General features: G+C 43.2%; 1 protein-coding gene across 10 annotated transcripts; it reads left to right on the forward strand.

Moving 5' to 3' along the window:
• The first annotated feature begins 4,689 nt into the window (after positions 1 to 4,689).
• PDP1 (pyruvate dehydrogenase phosphatase catalytic subunit 1) lies at positions 4,690 to 12,874 on the forward strand. 10 transcript variants are annotated; one of them, XM_055432384.2, is made up of 5 exons: positions 4,721 to 4,838; positions 5,589 to 5,623; positions 8,363 to 8,499; positions 8,649 to 8,738; positions 9,078 to 12,874. In XM_055432384.2, the coding sequence occupies exons 4-5, from the start codon at positions 8,666 to 8,668 to the stop codon at positions 10,736 to 10,738; spliced, it is 1,734 nt and encodes a 577-aa protein (XP_055288359.1). In that variant the 5' UTR covers positions 4,721 to 4,838; positions 5,589 to 5,623; positions 8,363 to 8,499; positions 8,649 to 8,665; the 3' UTR covers positions 10,739 to 12,874. The 10 variants fall into 10 exon arrangements, with proteins under 10 accessions (XP_055288364.1, XP_055288362.1, XP_055288361.1 ...); XM_055432391.2 differs by lacking the exon at positions 8,649 to 8,738 and adding an exon at positions 8,793 to 8,934; XM_088844665.1 differs by lacking the exon at positions 4,721 to 4,838 and adding an exon at positions 4,931 to 4,948.
• Positions 12,875 to 16,071: the final 3,197 nt, after the last annotated feature.

A 16,071-nucleotide genomic window follows, 5' to 3' on the forward strand; every position in this document is an offset into this window, starting at 1 on the left:
GTGTTATGAGGATACAACCAGACAATGCACTTAGAACAGAAGACAGTATAAAGCAAGCGTTCCCCACCCATCAGTTCTATTATGGCAAGCTGTGGGTGTATATGGGTGTCTAAGAGAGACATGACCCCTGCCTGTCCTTGGGAAGCTTATACTCTTATAGTTATGGTGTCCAGGTAAGCAGAGAATTATAGTTTTTAAGAAGTGTGTAGATCAGCAGCTACTATTTTTGAGTTCATAGTGTGGGGGCTTTTGCTGAAGTCTGCAGATTGGCATGGCCTGCTTCAGGGGCACTCACGACCTGGCACCTACTGTAAAGTGCTCTAGATCCATGCCAAGGTCTCAGCTCCCCTGAAACCTTTCTGAAACCTTTTACCTTCTGTACTCTGGAGAATCATCTATAGAGACACACTGAATGAAAAAGTGTAATTTTTCACTGCCTAGTAGTTGTCCGATGGCTAGACAATAAAACCCCTTCCCCCATGCACATCATCCTTACTATCCAAAGATAACCCCATCAGCAGGAATTTCTGAAGGAAAGCAACCCCAGATACCTACTTTCTATATTCATTGTCATGGTAAGTCAATGCAGGAGATTTTTGTTTCTAATTTGGCAAGAGAACAATGATACATATATTTCCCTCAAACTACTACTGCTTCATGAATTCTGATGAGAATGGACTACTTTTAAAATATTAAATGAGATAAGTCTGAACACACCTATTACCTCTGACTCACAAGAAATGAGCCACAGTACATGATCTGCTTCTTTCTACAGACGATTTGCTGATCTCAGCACATAACTCCAAATAATTTAATTTCAAAGCAATTCTCACCGCCAGGATGATAATAAAACAAGTATCTAATGCTTAATAGTTAAGTTCTTGCTGATTTCTTATCCAAGACGTGGAGGGAAGAAGGACTAAAGATTGTTTAACAGCCTCTCTTTCCTCTAATCGTTGATTTTAGCAAAGGCCATGGTTAACTCACTAGCCATCAGGCGAACAGCATCCCAGACCCACTTGCAAGTCTATTTTAAGCTTCCTGTCTGGCACCACTGAGATTCTACTGGACCATCTCCATGTCGTCACAGCTAACCTCCAATAACCCAAGGGTTTATATCATCCACCCATAAGAATACCAGGTCACTCTGGCTAAGCACTTGCTCATTTCCAGGTTTATTCTAGGGCAAGAAAATGACTATGTGTTAAGGGTCTAATTCAGGTACTGATTTCATTTTTGGTGTCACAAAAAGCATTGTGTTAACAAAAACAGGTATTTTTGCACAGGGCTTTCTTTGTACTGGAGTGTTTGCGAAGCCCCCTCCTCTCTCATTGCCTGTCCTTACAAAACTCCTGGGTTGTTTGGAGCTATTTTTCCACACCTTCCAATGTTAAAGTGTCAACAGGTGTTCTGGTGGCTAAAACAGTCTGTGAGGTCAGAGCAGCAAACCCACAGACCTCCTCTGGCCTTGGCTAGATGGCCATGTGATAAAAAGAGCACTTCTGAAGCAAGCCTATTCACTGGGTGACCAAAAGGAGCTCCATCTAGAGACAGGAAGAAAGCCAGGCCAGAGGGGAGACAAGGCTGAGATACTTAAGAACCTCCCCCAGTGGTACAAGCAATTGGTTCCCAGGCAGAAGGACTATAAATTTATTTACAACATACATGTCACAGAATAATATAACTTTGCAGCTAGAGAATAAAACTGACACCTCTAAATGAATTTATTTCAAAGCCATTACTCTGGGGGATCCTTTATTCTGATTCCAGAAATACCTTGGCATTGCCTTCAATTCTCAGGACAAATTCTTTTGACTATATTTAGTGGTGGCAAATGTCAATTTTTTGAGAGCAGGTGTTATTTTCAGAAATAGGTTGTTCAAAACTAAGAACGTTAGCATGAGGGAATCAATACTGCTGCTGCTGCTGCTAAGTCGCTTCAGTCGTGTCCGACTCTGTGCGACCCCATAGATGGCAGCCGACCAGGCTCCGCCATCCCTGGGATTCTCCAGGGTTGCCATTTCCTTCTCCAATGTGTGAAAGTGAAAAGTGAAAGTGAAGTCGCTCAGTCGTGTCCGACTAGTAGCGACCCCATGGACTGCAGCTCACCAGGCTCCTCTGTCCACACGATTTTCTAGGCAAGAGTACTGGAGTGGCTTGCCATTGCCTTCTCCGGGGAATCAATACTATTTTGCTATAAAAACCAAGGTGCTAGTTATAGTAAAATAAGTTGGAGCTTCCTGTGCAGATCCAAAAACAATTTGAAAAGGTAATTTTTAAAGGGCTCTGAATAATGGCAATACTGGTGTGGAATACGGTATATGCTACCAAGGTGATCTAAAGAGGTCATTGCTATGGATATAAATATATATACATCCTGGAGTCTCATGACTATTTTCACAATAGAAAAAGTTTTATAGAGAGCAAACTAGCCTAGTATAAACTTCATTTCTGAGTCCTCAGGCAGAAACTCTCAAAATAAAAATCCACTTATATTCAACTACCTGGTCTCCATGTCTGTAAAGTAGGGGCTAAGAGGTAGTGACATTCCTCATGTAAATAAATCACCTTAACCTGATATCCTAAGGTTGCAAGACTCTCCATTCTATTAATAACCGCTTAGTATCTGGCTGTAAAATATATTCTACTTGAGTGTATTCATCTCCTACTCTCTAGGAGTCCTTAATAAAACAAACACACTGACCTGGACTTGTCTATAATATTAATAATAGTTGATACTTACATAACCCTTACCACTTGCATTGTCCTTACTTAGCATGATATATATATATATACTCACTTAATACAAACCTGTGAGGGTAAACAGTTTTTAAAATATTACTATTTTTATTCCTATCTTACATATGAAAGAACTGAGCCAGGAAGAATTTGCCCAAGACCAGGTAGCAAGACGCAGAGCTGGGACTGGAACTCGGGTAGTCTAGTTCCAGCTGTGTTCTTACTCACTGTGTTATACCATCCTATACTGCCTCTATGAGACTACAGAAAACAGATACATAAATCAGATACTCAACAGAATAAAAGACCATGAAAAAAATACTTACCAACTTATGGGAAGCTCATTTGAGAAGTAAAAAAGAGGGGTTGATGTGAGGAAGATTGACCCATGTAAAATGGATGAGGGCCACATAAAAATAGCCACAAGAGTTCCGTGGGCAGCCTGGGGCTGGGCCAAAATGCTCTCTATTTCGAGAATAGAGGAGGCAGCTGGAAATACCTAGGAGCTAAAAAGAACCAGTTCCTGGCACTGTTCTGTGTCTATAAAATTTCTCCTTTATTACATAAAATCAGATAGTGCAAATTAAGAAAAACAATACTCCACAATACTGTTAAAATGACAGCTTTTATAGCTTGCGCACATCACTTTGGAAATTTTATCGGCTAGTAAGCAGATGTGCTTAATAAGTCAGTTAACTGTTTTTAACAGTAGGCAGGGTAAGTGCAATGATCTACCTGATACCATCTCCAAGGAAGTTTTCAGAAGCCACTATCAGTGACTCAGTTCCCATAAAGAGGAGATTATGTGTGGACAGAAGCAAGTGAAGCAGCCCTGCCATGTCTACCCTTTAACCAAGACTGCCAACGCCACCCCAATCCAGCTTAACAGAAGTGGAAACTGAGGCTCACGGAGCGGAAGTGACTTGGATAAAGGTCCTGACACAGAAAGTCCAGGGCTCTTCCCATTTTCGCATTGTGCGTTCTCCCCTTTTCCTATTCAGGGCAAATACAGACTGATTTCAAAGCCCTTCAGAAAACGTGGTGTGCCTACAATGCGGGAGACCCGGGTTCAATCCCTGGGTCGGGAAGATCTCCTGGAGAAGGAAATGGCAACCCACTCCAGAGTTCTTGCCTGGAGAATCCCATGGACGGAGGAGCCTGGCAGGCTACAATCCACGGGGTCGCAAAGAGTCGGACACGACTGAGCGACTTCACTTTCTTTCAGAAAACGTGAGCACACAATCCAGAGTCAAGAATGCCTTCATCACAACCTCCTCAGGCTGCTGTTCAGACCGCCTCTCTCTCCCTGGGCCCTCAGACGTGTCCAGAAAATGACAGAAAACATGCTCCAAAGTCAACGCTCCGAAAAGAATCCCATGAACCAGGCCTCAGATACCCCGGGGTTCTCTCAAGCCTTGTTATTGCAGGTAGGGCCGTCTCTGAGAATTGTTTCCCATTGGGCAGGGAGCCTCCCCTCGCAGCCTAAACCTACGAAGCCCCAGCCCACCCATAAGGAGGGAAGGAGGCTCGCTGAGGTGCCGGGGCGTCGTGGATGCCTGCCTGCGGGAAGCGACCGTTCACGGGCCCCGCCCGCTCGGGGACGCTTGTGCCGACCCCAGCGCTTCCGCCCTCCCGGCCCTTCCGTCGAGCCCGCGGCCACGCGCAGCCCCGCCTCCACCTGGCTATAGCGGGCGCGGGCGCGGGCGCGGTCACGTGAGGCGGGCCCGCGGAGCCAATGGGCAGCTCGCGCGGACTGGACGGGTGTGTCTGACCCTCGTGACGTCACAAAGCGGGCGGGGAGCGCGCGGCTCTTCCGCCCCCACGCGCCGAGCCGCGGCCCGCTCTGCTGCGCCCCGCCCCCTCGCCACTGCGCACCCAATGGGAAGGCGGGAAGCGCTCGGGCCCGAACGCGCGGGCGGGGCGGGGCGGGGGCCCGGCGCGGCGCGGGGAGGGGGCGGGGCGGAGTGGGCCGGCCTGGGGCCCGGGGCCGCGCGCCCGGGAGTCGCGGCGGCTCGTGAGGAAGGACCGCCGTGAGGTGCCGCCGCCGCCGCTGCCGCCTCCTCGCTGAGGAGAAGCGGCTCCTCCCCCTGCCGTGCCCGGTTCGTATTCCCTCACCCCAGAGCCGCCCCGTCCGGAATCCTCCTCCGCCCGCCCGAAGTTGTGAGGGGGGCGGCCGGCGCGCGTGTGGAGGCGAGCCTGGGGGCGCCAGGTGCGCGCTCGAGGGGCGTCCGGGCCGCGGCGGGCGTGCCGGCGCCGGGGGGCTGCCCGCGGGGCTCCAGGCCGGGGGGCGGGCCCGCCTCGCCCGCTGGCCGCGCCCGGGGCGCCGTGAGGGCCGGCGCGAGGGTGGGTTCCGGGGCAGGTGCGGCTCAGGTGGCGCGGAGGCGCTCCGCCTGAGGATCCCCCCTCACACGCACACCCCGGGCCCAGGGTGACCCCGCGGACCGACCCTCGGGTTTCAGGTCTGCGGCCGGCGCGGCGTGGGCGGGCGGAGGATGCCGCGCTGCCGTGGGCTCCGCGGCGGCCCCGGGGTGCGCCTCCGCCGGCGTCTGGGCCCCCGCCGCCTCCAGCTGTAGCCCCGCGGCTGCCGAGGGGTGGGTTTGTTGGTTAGGTTTCCGCCCTCCTCCCCACCCCCTGATTCGCGCCTCCATCCTCTTTCCCCCACCCCACCCCACCTCCTCGCCCCATTCACCCGGCTGCAGCGAGACCTCGCCCCTCCTCCGCTCGCGCCTCCCCTGCCGACGCCTCCTCTAACGAGCATCTCTGCCTTGCTTTTCAATGGGCCGGTGCCGCTGTCGCTGCTGCTCTCCGCGCGGGTTGTGGATGTTGTCGGCTCCGTGTTGTGATGACAGGAGAATGTGTGTGTGTCCCGGGCCCAGACGAATTGGTAGGTATTCCCTTAACTGCCTGGCGTTGGGTACCCAGGGAGGAGGATGACTGATTTTGCGTGTGGATGGTCTTAGCTGGGTTTGTGTGGAATGAAGAGGTGAGGTACGTAGAAAAGGGGTGACAAAGGGATCCTGCACCAGGATAGCAGTTGATGCCTTAAGTGAGTGCCATTTTCAGGTAGGGTACAAAGGAAACTGATCAAACAAGTGCTGACTTGGGGCTTCGGAGTCTTTCAAAGGCAGCAGGTTTCTTCATTCACGTAGAGATAACAGGAGCTGTGAAATGGCTAAACGTTGCCCCAAAATGCTGAAAAATCGCAGAGAGTCTTTATGCAGGGTGTTTAATGCCATCGGATTACATAAACTGGGTTTCTGACACATTTAATGATTAGTATAGCATTTCTTTTTAATTTACACCAAAAGCTTTGCAAAGCTAAAGAGCTCTGGAGTCGGGGCAGTAATTGCATTCTCTTAATTAGTTTGTTCTGAGAGTTTATTGATAAAGTGGAATCATTTCCTGGCACAAGCCCATCAGTAAGAATGGATGGGTCTCTCCTGTTTCGCCTTACAGCTCATCTTTCCTTATTCACTGGCAAAATCTGCCTAAGACTAAGATGCTGTACCTAAGGTGGCTAAGTCGGGATCATGAGATCGGAATTTTTAAGTGAAATTGTGGCCAGAAATAACTTGAAAATTTGACGGTGCTTCAATTTACCACAACTGTACCTTGCTGCTGTTCTTACTGCTGCATCAGAGCCCTTTAACTTTGTTAATTTAGCAAGTTGTCAATAAGAGTTTTGATTTCATGGAGTTTTGTTGTTGAATCACAGGATATTCAGAAGGATATTCAAGAGTTTTTTGAATGTTCACTTATGGTTTATGAAAGCATTTGAAAGTACGTTGACTTCCAGGAGTAACTGGTCTGGTAGAGAGAATATGTCACTTGTACTGGTGGTGAACGAATGCTCCTTAATCACAGAGTAGGTAACTTCCCTAGGAATTTGACTTTTAGAGGCATGTTGAGAGTCTCAGTCCATATGCTAAACCCCTGAGTAATTGGAAAGATGGAGTTAATAAAATTGACTCTCTGCTTTTTTGTTTTTAATCTTGAGAATTTATGCCTGAAGGAAAAATGTATGTTACTTGAGTGCCTGGTGTTTGAATTTACATATTCAAAGCATCTGCTGCATGAATCAGTTCTTCTGCCAAAATAGTTCATTTTGCAGTCAATTAGAAAAGCAGGAGGATTCTCAAAACAAAGGAATTTAAGGAAAGTGTGGGTTTCCCGGTCTTGTTATTTCTTGATCAGATGTCATATAGCCCAATTCTGTTACACATCTGTCTCTCAAACCCCGCCTCCAAACACAAACAGTACTTTGATTCAATCTGCATTCCATACAGAAACACAGGTATTTTTTTTCCTCTAAAATTCTTACATATTAAAGTAAGCTTAAATGAAGACATATATAAACTTACAGAGAAAATTTATTTTCATGAAAATTGGTATGTTTCCATTTTTAATACTAGAAATAATCTTCATACAAAGCATGAAATGAGTCCATGTGCTTTCTGCATACAAACCTAGCAAGAGATATGGTTCATATCTGAAAGCCAGTGTCATGTGGCCCGGCGTTTTAGCACATCTCCTGGCTCAGTCATGTACACTTAACCTTTGGATGACTTTCAGGTATTCAGTTTGAAGAGCTGTTATTTCAGTGGTTATTCTTGATAGATTCCTATTCTTCTGGAATTTCTGTCTTTCATGACTGCCTTTCAGACATTATTTAGTTCTTGCTCTTATTTCCAAAATTCTATTCATTACCTTCTCTTGCCTAATCTTGTTTTCAATTTTGTAAACAGTTTTCTTCTTAAATAATGCAGTTAAAATAATGGCACATTCTCTCACATGCAAAAGGGGTTCTACGTGACTGACTTACACAGTGCTTATTAACCGAAGCAAACTCAGCGTCTGCTCCCTACGTTCCACTTATCATTTTTCTAACTGTTTTTCAAAAGAGGGTATGTGAAAATAATGTAACATAGCTAATACTCTAGGGTATTTGTAAAATTCTTTGTTAATGTGTTCAACCTTAGGAAGAAATAGTTGATATTAAGGCTCAAGTGATTTTCTATTACTAATTCTTTTTTGTTTATTGCCTTTGTTTCCCTATTTAAGATATTTCTAAAGCCTATTTGTTTATAGGCCAGTTGAATACTTTGAGGCAATACCTCAAGAATTCAGGGGAAATACGTGTTACAAGAGGGATTCTTTTCTTGTATAGATTACTTGGCTTAGTGATACATGTTTATTACATTTTCTAGATAAATGCTCATCAAAATATTTTCAGTGTTCCACTTCCAGATAGAAATGATACAGTTTTTATTTATTCACGAGTATAATGCTCTACCTTTTAAAGCCAAACCTTAGTCCATTAGACTACTGTTTCACTGTTTATTAATTTCCAAGGGCAAATAGATAACCATTTTTTAAAATGTAAGAGAATATTTTTCTAGGGGTGAATTCTACTTGGGGTCCATAATAGATGAAGATCGTATTTCTGTAGCTTTCTTTTACGGCTGATAGGCAGAGGAAAATACTAACAAGTAAATTAAGTTCCAGAACTGAGACCATTTATGTTACTAACAAAGTTTTAGAGCTACTAAAATACTTGTTTTTTTTTTAATCACAAAAAATATGGTAAAATTAATATATAAATGAAACCTGCCCGCTTTTCCAGGATTATTTGGTGACTTGGTGGCAGACCTGTGTCCCTAAACTTGCCAAATCGGCACAGTGGTCTGGAGAAGCATTGTTTGCAAGACCATCTCCTGGATGCAAGGAGGGCATTTTGGAACTTCTATTTTTATCCATTATGTAAGATTTTTCTTGTACATGTTAATTATAGTGACGTATGTATATATTGTACAAATAATTCATGAATACACACAGGTTGAGGCTGCATCCCAACACGTTTATGGTGATATCCAGGTGTATCAAATGCTAACCATTGATTATGGCTCTAGAAACAGGATCTTCATAAATGGAAGAAGTCCCTGTGCAATATGGGAGTCCCATGGCCTTTCTTAAGGATGAAGAGGAAGGTGATTGGCCAGGTAGACTGCCACTGCATAATGTTATATAACCTTCATCTCCTCTGCTCTTCCCAGCCAGATCTATTGTACATTCTGCCCAGTTTGTGCTGCATAAAGAAATACAAAGGGAAAAGTAAAGCTAGAAGACAGTTTGCTCCTGGCTCCATTAAGTAATCGAGTGCGCTTAGCAGAGTATATCCTGTAGAGATAGTACCTGGTATGTGTGTAAAGTATAGTACCTTAGGAGGCACGGGGCACTTGTAAATTTACCTGCTCAATATCTGTTGTGAAAGCAAAAATAGATTAAATAATCTGAATGTAACTTTTTTCTTTGTGCGTACCTGTGAAATTGCTGTCTAGGAATCCCGGTCAGAAGTTCCAGCCTGCCACTGTTCTCTGATGCCATGCCAGCACCAACTCAACTGTTTTTCCCTCTGATTCGTAACTGTGAACTGAGCAGAATCTATGGCACTGCATGTTACTGCCACCACAAACATCTCTGCTGCTCACCCCCTTATATTCCGCAGAGTCGCCCGAGATACACACCCCATCCGGCGTATGCTACCTTTTACAGGCCAAAGGAGAGCTGGTGGCAGTACACCCAAGGAAGGAGATACGCTTCCACACCGCAGAAGTTTTACCTCACGCCTCCCCAAGTCAATAGCATCCTGAAAGCTAATGAGTACAGTTTCAAAGTGCCAGAATTTGATGGTAAAAATGTCAGTTCTGTCCTTGGATTTGACAGCAATCAGCTGCCGGCAAACGCACCCATTGAGGACCGGAGGAGTGCAGCAACCTGCTTGCAGACCAGAGGGATGCTTTTGGGAGTTTTCGATGGCCACGCAGGCTGTGCTTGCTCCCAGGCAGTTAGTGAAAGACTCTTTTATTATATTGCTGTCTCTTTGTTACCCCACGAGACTTTGCTGGAGATAGAAAATGCCGTGGAGAGCGGTCGAGCCCTGCTGCCCATTCTCCAGTGGCACAAACACCCCAATGATTACTTCAGTAAGGAAGCGTCCAAGTTATATTTCAACAGCTTGAGGACTTACTGGCAAGAGCTTATTGACCTCAACACTGGGGAGTCGACTGATATTGATGTTAAGGAGGCTTTGATTAATGCTTTCAAGAGGCTTGATAATGACATCTCCTTGGAGGCTCAAGTTGGTGATCCCAATTCCTTCCTCAACTACCTGGTGCTTCGAGTGGCATTTTCTGGGGCCACAGCTTGCGTGGCCCACGTGGATGGTGTTGACCTTCATGTGGCCAACACTGGTGATAGCAGAGCCATGCTGGGGGTGCAGGAGGAGGACGGTTCTTGGTCGGCAGTCACGCTGTCTAATGACCACAATGCTCAGAATGAGAGAGAAGTGGAACGGCTGAAACTGGAGCACCCAAAGAACGAGGCCAAGAGTGTGGTGAAACAGGATCGGCTACTTGGCTTACTGATGCCTTTTCGGGCTTTTGGAGACGTCAAGTTCAAATGGAGCATTGACCTTCAGAAGAGAGTGATAGAATCTGGCCCAGACCAGTTGAATGACAATGAATACACCAAGTTCATCCCTCCTAATTATTACACACCTCCTTATCTCACTGCTGAACCAGAAGTAACTTACCACCGATTAAGGCCACAGGATAAATTTCTGGTACTGGCGACTGATGGGCTGTGGGAGACAATGCACAGGCAGGATGTGGTTAGGATTGTGGGTGAGTACCTAACAGGCATGCATCACCAGCAGCCAATAGCTGTTGGTGGCTATAAGGTGACTCTGGGGCAGATGCATGGCCTTTTAACAGAACGGAGAGCTAAGATGTCATCGGTGTTTGAGGACCAGAATGCAGCAACCCACCTTATTCGCCACGCTGTGGGCAACAATGAGTTTGGGGCTGTTGATCATGAGCGCCTCTCCAAAATGCTTAGTCTTCCTGAAGAGCTTGCTCGGATGTACAGAGATGACATTACAATCATTGTAGTTCAGTTCAATTCTCACGTTGTAGGGGCATATCAAAACCAGGAACAGTGAGTGGCTCTTACCAAGGCAATTCTCAAATAGATTTAAAGGGCAGATAGGTTTTTTTTTTTTTAAAAAAGATAATACTATAGTAAATATTTCCAGTGGGTCATTCTCAGCATTTCCCTATTTGATGCTCTAGTCTGCCAGGTAGTCTAAATTGACTTTGTAGCAGAGTGGCAGGATCCTGAGAGTCTCGTTCTGCTTAGTTCGGACCTCACAGCACCTGCGGTTGAGGCCCATCAGTTCCTTAACTGCAGATGGCTTACGATATTGGCTGCTTTTATCAGTCTGAGAAAATCAGGATGACCTGGCAAACGGGGTTTTGAATAGGCCCAAAGCAAGGAACTTTTGGTAAAATGAAGAAACATTACTGTTCACACCTGCAGACCGCTTTCATCACCAAGATTCCAGTGTACGTGAGAACATATATTTATTGCATGATTTCCTAGATGTACAACCTGTGCATTATTCATGAACTTTATTTTAACCAGAGGTAGTTTTCAAATCCACTACTTTAAGCCATAAAGGACCGAGAACCAGGCAATCTGAATTTGTCAGTGTGTATGATCATTTGACTTGGAATGCTTCTTAAATGAGAAAGCAAACACTAGCCCTTCACCTGATTACCTAATGTAGTTGAAACATTTTCTATTTTGCCAGGCACTTGAAGACAATAAAGATGTTTTATCTCCCTGGTGTTAAAGGGAAAAAAAGTTTCAGTTTATATTAATGAAAAGCTTTATTTAGTTTGAAATAAAAAATCCAGAATGAAGAGACTGATGTGTTCAATTATGGTCGTCTGCAGCCACCAGCACGTCACTCTTACCATGTAAACCCCTGAAGTGTGGCATGCTCTAAGTGTGTGGTGGGTAGACTGCTGCTGAGAAATCACACTTCTGATTTAGTAGTGGTAAGAATTTTTGTCATGTTTGGAATTTTAAGGATGACATATAAAAAATTTACATAATTTGGGGGAGTAAAGTTTAAATATTACCTTCAGATGTTGAAGTTTTTGTTGTTGTTTTTCCCCACTTAGGTGTAGTTCAATTTAAATAATTGGTTTAAAGATTACTAAATGCTTTAAACATATTGTAGCTTATAAATAGAAATGTTAAGATACATACATGAGAAATTTTTTAAAGTCACTATTGTGCATGCCTGATGCTTAATGGAACACTTTATAGCATCAAATATTGTTTGCAGCAGTCTCCGTAATTATATGCAGACCCTTCCAATGCTGTATCAAAGTAAATGAAAATAAATATATTCAGATTGTCTTTTGGGGAGCTTATTTGATATGCATCAAATGGTGTTTTGTTCCTGTGTTTAATGGTGATTCGTGTACAGCTGTGCCTATATTTCATCACTTATTCTAGCATCACTGTTAAAAGAATGGCTATGACTATGTTCAATTTTCACATAAGTTTTAATACAGAACATGATCAGTTTTCCCTTGTGTAATTAGCTGAGGGGTGTTAGGAGTCCTTGCAGATTTCTGTAGAATACTTAACTAGATATTCAAGGACGCTGGACTGTGGACACCGAAGCAAGGTAGAATTGGCTGCAGAATTTATTCCAATTGGAAATAGACTCTGGAAGATTGCTGCTTACGAGACCATATAATGTTTGTTTTCTGAGACCTTTTTTTTTTCCCCTTTTTTCCCCTCCTTGAGTCACCTTGGAAATTTTCTCCCAGGTGGTATTTTGGAGGGGGAAAAGCTATTATACTATATTATACTATACTTATTTATAAATGTTTCGGCAGAGACTTCATTTTTTAACGGAATGTATGTAGAATACAGTAGCAGTTAAAATTCATTTTCAGGCTATTATTTGAATTTCTCTTGAACACCTTTACTAAAGAGTTCCATATTATACTTAATAAAGTCTCATTTCTATATAGTACAGTATATATAAATTTAATTTGTTTCGATCATGATCAAGATAGTAATTCTTATTATTACGCAAGAAACTTGGTCTGCGGTCTAAAAGCCTGTCATGTTAAGCCTGTAGTATTAACAGTGTGGAAATGAAAATAATTGGATGTTAGAAATTTGAATGTATTCTCATCTAAAAGAAGTTTTGATTTTATTGTAATTGGTTGTCACTGTGATGTGATATCTAGAATTAAAGAATACATGTAAACTTTCGTTGTATTTAGCCTTTCTTAAACATTTTTAATTTATACTTTCTAACGTGTCATTTTCTGTATATAGTCAGTGGCTCATGGTATTTATAATATGTCCTTAGCTAGTTAAATGCAATGGTGTTATGGTACACAGTTCAGTCGCTCAGTCGTGTCCGACTCTCCGCGACCCCATGAATCACAGCACGCCAGGCCTCCCTGTCCATCACCAACTCCCGGAGTTCACTCAGACTCATGTCCACAGAGTCGGTGATGCCATCCAGCCATCTCATTCTCTGTCGTCCCCTTCTCCTCCCGCTTGGAGGGAAAAAAAGTCTTATAAAAGATTTATCTGTGTGAAGAAATATGAAAAGTTTATATAGTGAATAGTCAGAAATGCCCACAGTGAATTAAAGCTTCGTATCTGCTTTCTGAATGAATGACCTGTGTTGTGTTTTAATTAATAGATTTATTAGATGCTTTCTACGGTGATAGGTTATACTTAACTTTAGGATCCTCTGGATAGGTAGTCCTTTTAAAAAAAAAACTGGGGTATACTTTACATTCAATAAAATGCACAAATTTTAAATGTGTAATTTGAGATATGGCAACCACAACCCCAGTAAAGATACAGGACTTTTCCATTACTCCAGCAGAAAATTCCCTCATGCCCCTTTCTGGTTAATCCTTCCCCATAGAACTATTGTTCTGACTTCTGTCACCATAGATTACTTGTTCTAGAAATTCATATAAATGAAATCATGTAATATGTACTCTTTCATATGTGACTTTTGTTCTTTTTACTTTGAGATTCACTTATGTTGAGTGTATTCATAGTCTCCTCCTTACTACCAAGGAGCGTTCCATAGTATGAATAGAACAGTTTATCCACTGCTGATGGACATCATCAGCCCCTTCTTCTCCCCCTTAAAAGTTAACTTAGGTTATCAATTCCCAGGGATAGTATTTGATTGAAGTATAGATTTAACATCAAAAACATTACAAGTGAGTTTTATGTTCCATACTTTAATGGTAGGACTTTTTAAAAAAAATGCCCTTTAAACAAGCAATGAAAATTAAACTTGGTGAATAATTTGGAGGGATTAGCATTCCTTCGCTAATGACTTCTCTGTACCTCTCCCATTGATAACTTTATTGAGTTAAAAGTTCACTAACTGAGCTAATGACTATCCACTAAAAAATAGACAAATTATATCTTGGTTTTTCCTGTTTGTTTGCTTTTCATTTTTTCTTTATCTTTAATTGAAGGATAATTACAATATTGTGTTGGTTTCTGCTGTACATCAACATGGATCAGCCATAGCCCCTCCAGTTTTTGATGGTCTTGGTTTATTACTCCCATCAGCCATAGCTAGGATTGGGGATGAGAAAGGAAGTGGATTAAATGCTGACTTAAATTATGCAACTCACTTGAATATCTCAGCTTTTTTAAAAAATTAATTCTTCCTAGACCAAGATTTCGTGCTCACTAGTCAAACACATGCCTGAATGTGGGTTACTGTTAGCTTTATCTTCGGGTGTAGTAAGAGGGTCTAGACAACTGCTATCCTTAGTTTGTTCATTAACATACCCTAATTCTGACCTTTTTCATAAATGAATGAAAGTCACTCAGTAGTGTCTGACTCTTTGCAACTCCATGGATAGTCCATGGAATTCTCCAGGCCAGAATACTGGAGTGGGTAGCCTTTCCCTTCTCCAGGGGATCTTCCCAACCCAGGGATCGAATCCAGGTCTCCCGCATTGCAGGCAGATTCTTTACCAGCTGAGCCACAAGGGAAGCCCCTTTTCATAAATAGTAACTACTATTTACTGTAGCTGAGACCTGGACATGCTGGGTAAATGGTATCTAAATAGACTTGTTACAGTATGAAGGTCACTTTTTGTTCCTTTCAGAAATAACTTTGAAAGCCAAGCTTAATCCTGTTAAATCCAGCCAGCCTGGTTCTTACGACAAAATTTATACCTTGGATTGAATCCTAACAGTATACAGCATTGTCTTCTAAATAGCTTTCAAATTTTAAGTCTTCAAAGTAAATATTATCAAGAATGATGAAATTCACACATTTCATGTTCCATTAATAATGATTATTCAGTGCATATACTTTCAGGACCACACAATTTAGGCTCAGTAATGTAGCCAATATTTATGTTCCTAAAATATACATGTCTGGTTTTAAATTATTCTAATAATTTTTTAACTTTATCTTGTTTGTCCATCAGTGTTTTCAGTTAAGGTCAGGGCCCATGGATTTTGTTTGTCCTTCTGAGCCAACACAGTATTGAATAAAAAATGTTCTGCATCCACTTTATTTAGAGATGTACAATCAATTTTAAAAGAAGCCTAAGTGAACTTTAAGAAGTTCTCTTCCTTTGTCAGAAGTTAACATCTCAATCTAAATGCAGAGAAGTAATTTATTCCAGTAATTTCAGTTTTGTTTTATAGGTAAAAACCAACGATTTCTAAAATTTGAACTAGTTCCCTGTTGCAAAGAATAGTCAAAAGAAAAAATTCAAAAATTCAAAAAAAAAAAAAAAGCACCAGTTAACTAATAGGCCCATCATAGGTTTAGCCCTCTAGAGGAGAAGATTTCCTGTGTTCATTGGAAGAGACCTCAAAAACTCAATTTCCAAGTGAGTCAATTGAACCCCCAAAGTCAGCTTATTTCCCCCAGTAAAACTTTGCTGAATGGTCCCCATATAACCCTTGTCCCCTCCCCCAGCTCCTTTTACACAGGTTGGGAGAAGTGTTCCTTTGAGGACCTGCCAAGCACTTTAGCAGCTATTAAGTACCTGGCACCTGGTTCCAAAATAACTCAGTATTTCATGTTGGTTCACCTTCGTACCCTGAGGGGGGTTTAAAACTGTCCTTAGAGTCACACCTCTCTGCTTTTCTAAGCTATACCCAGGTCACTGGCTCACTTTCTGTCTTCAGCACAGACTCAACCAAACTGAACAATCAGACTTTACCACAGTGCACGGAGGTTCCTGGAGAAGGAAATGACAACCGACTCCAGTATTCTTGCCTGGAAAATCCCATGGACAGAGGAGCCTGGCCATGTCGCAAAGAGGCGGACACTACTGAAGTGCCTTAGCATGCACGGGTGCAAGGAGGTTAGTCATCACATTCAGCCCTTCAGAAACCTCAAACCTGGAGCGCGGAGCCACACCAAGCAGCCAAGAAGAGTCAAAGAACCAG

This window comes from Moschus berezovskii, chromosome 16 (assembly GCF_049115385.1).
Source record: "Moschus berezovskii isolate FMDL1 chromosome 16, NW_MosBer_1.0, whole genome shotgun sequence".
Classification (NCBI taxonomy): domain Eukaryota; kingdom Metazoa; phylum Chordata; class Mammalia; order Artiodactyla; family Moschidae; genus Moschus; species Moschus berezovskii.

Bases quoted from the DNA above. Each gene is read 5' to 3' on its own strand.
- PDP1 (XM_055432386.2), top strand. From the start codon at position 8,666: ATGGAAGAAGTCCCTGTGCAATATGGGAGTCCCATGGCCTTTCTTAAG. The intron at 8,739-9,077 runs GTAGACTGCCAC...ATTGCTGTCTAG, and splicing joins AGAGGAAGGTGATTGGCCAG to GAATCCCGGTCAGAAGTTCC.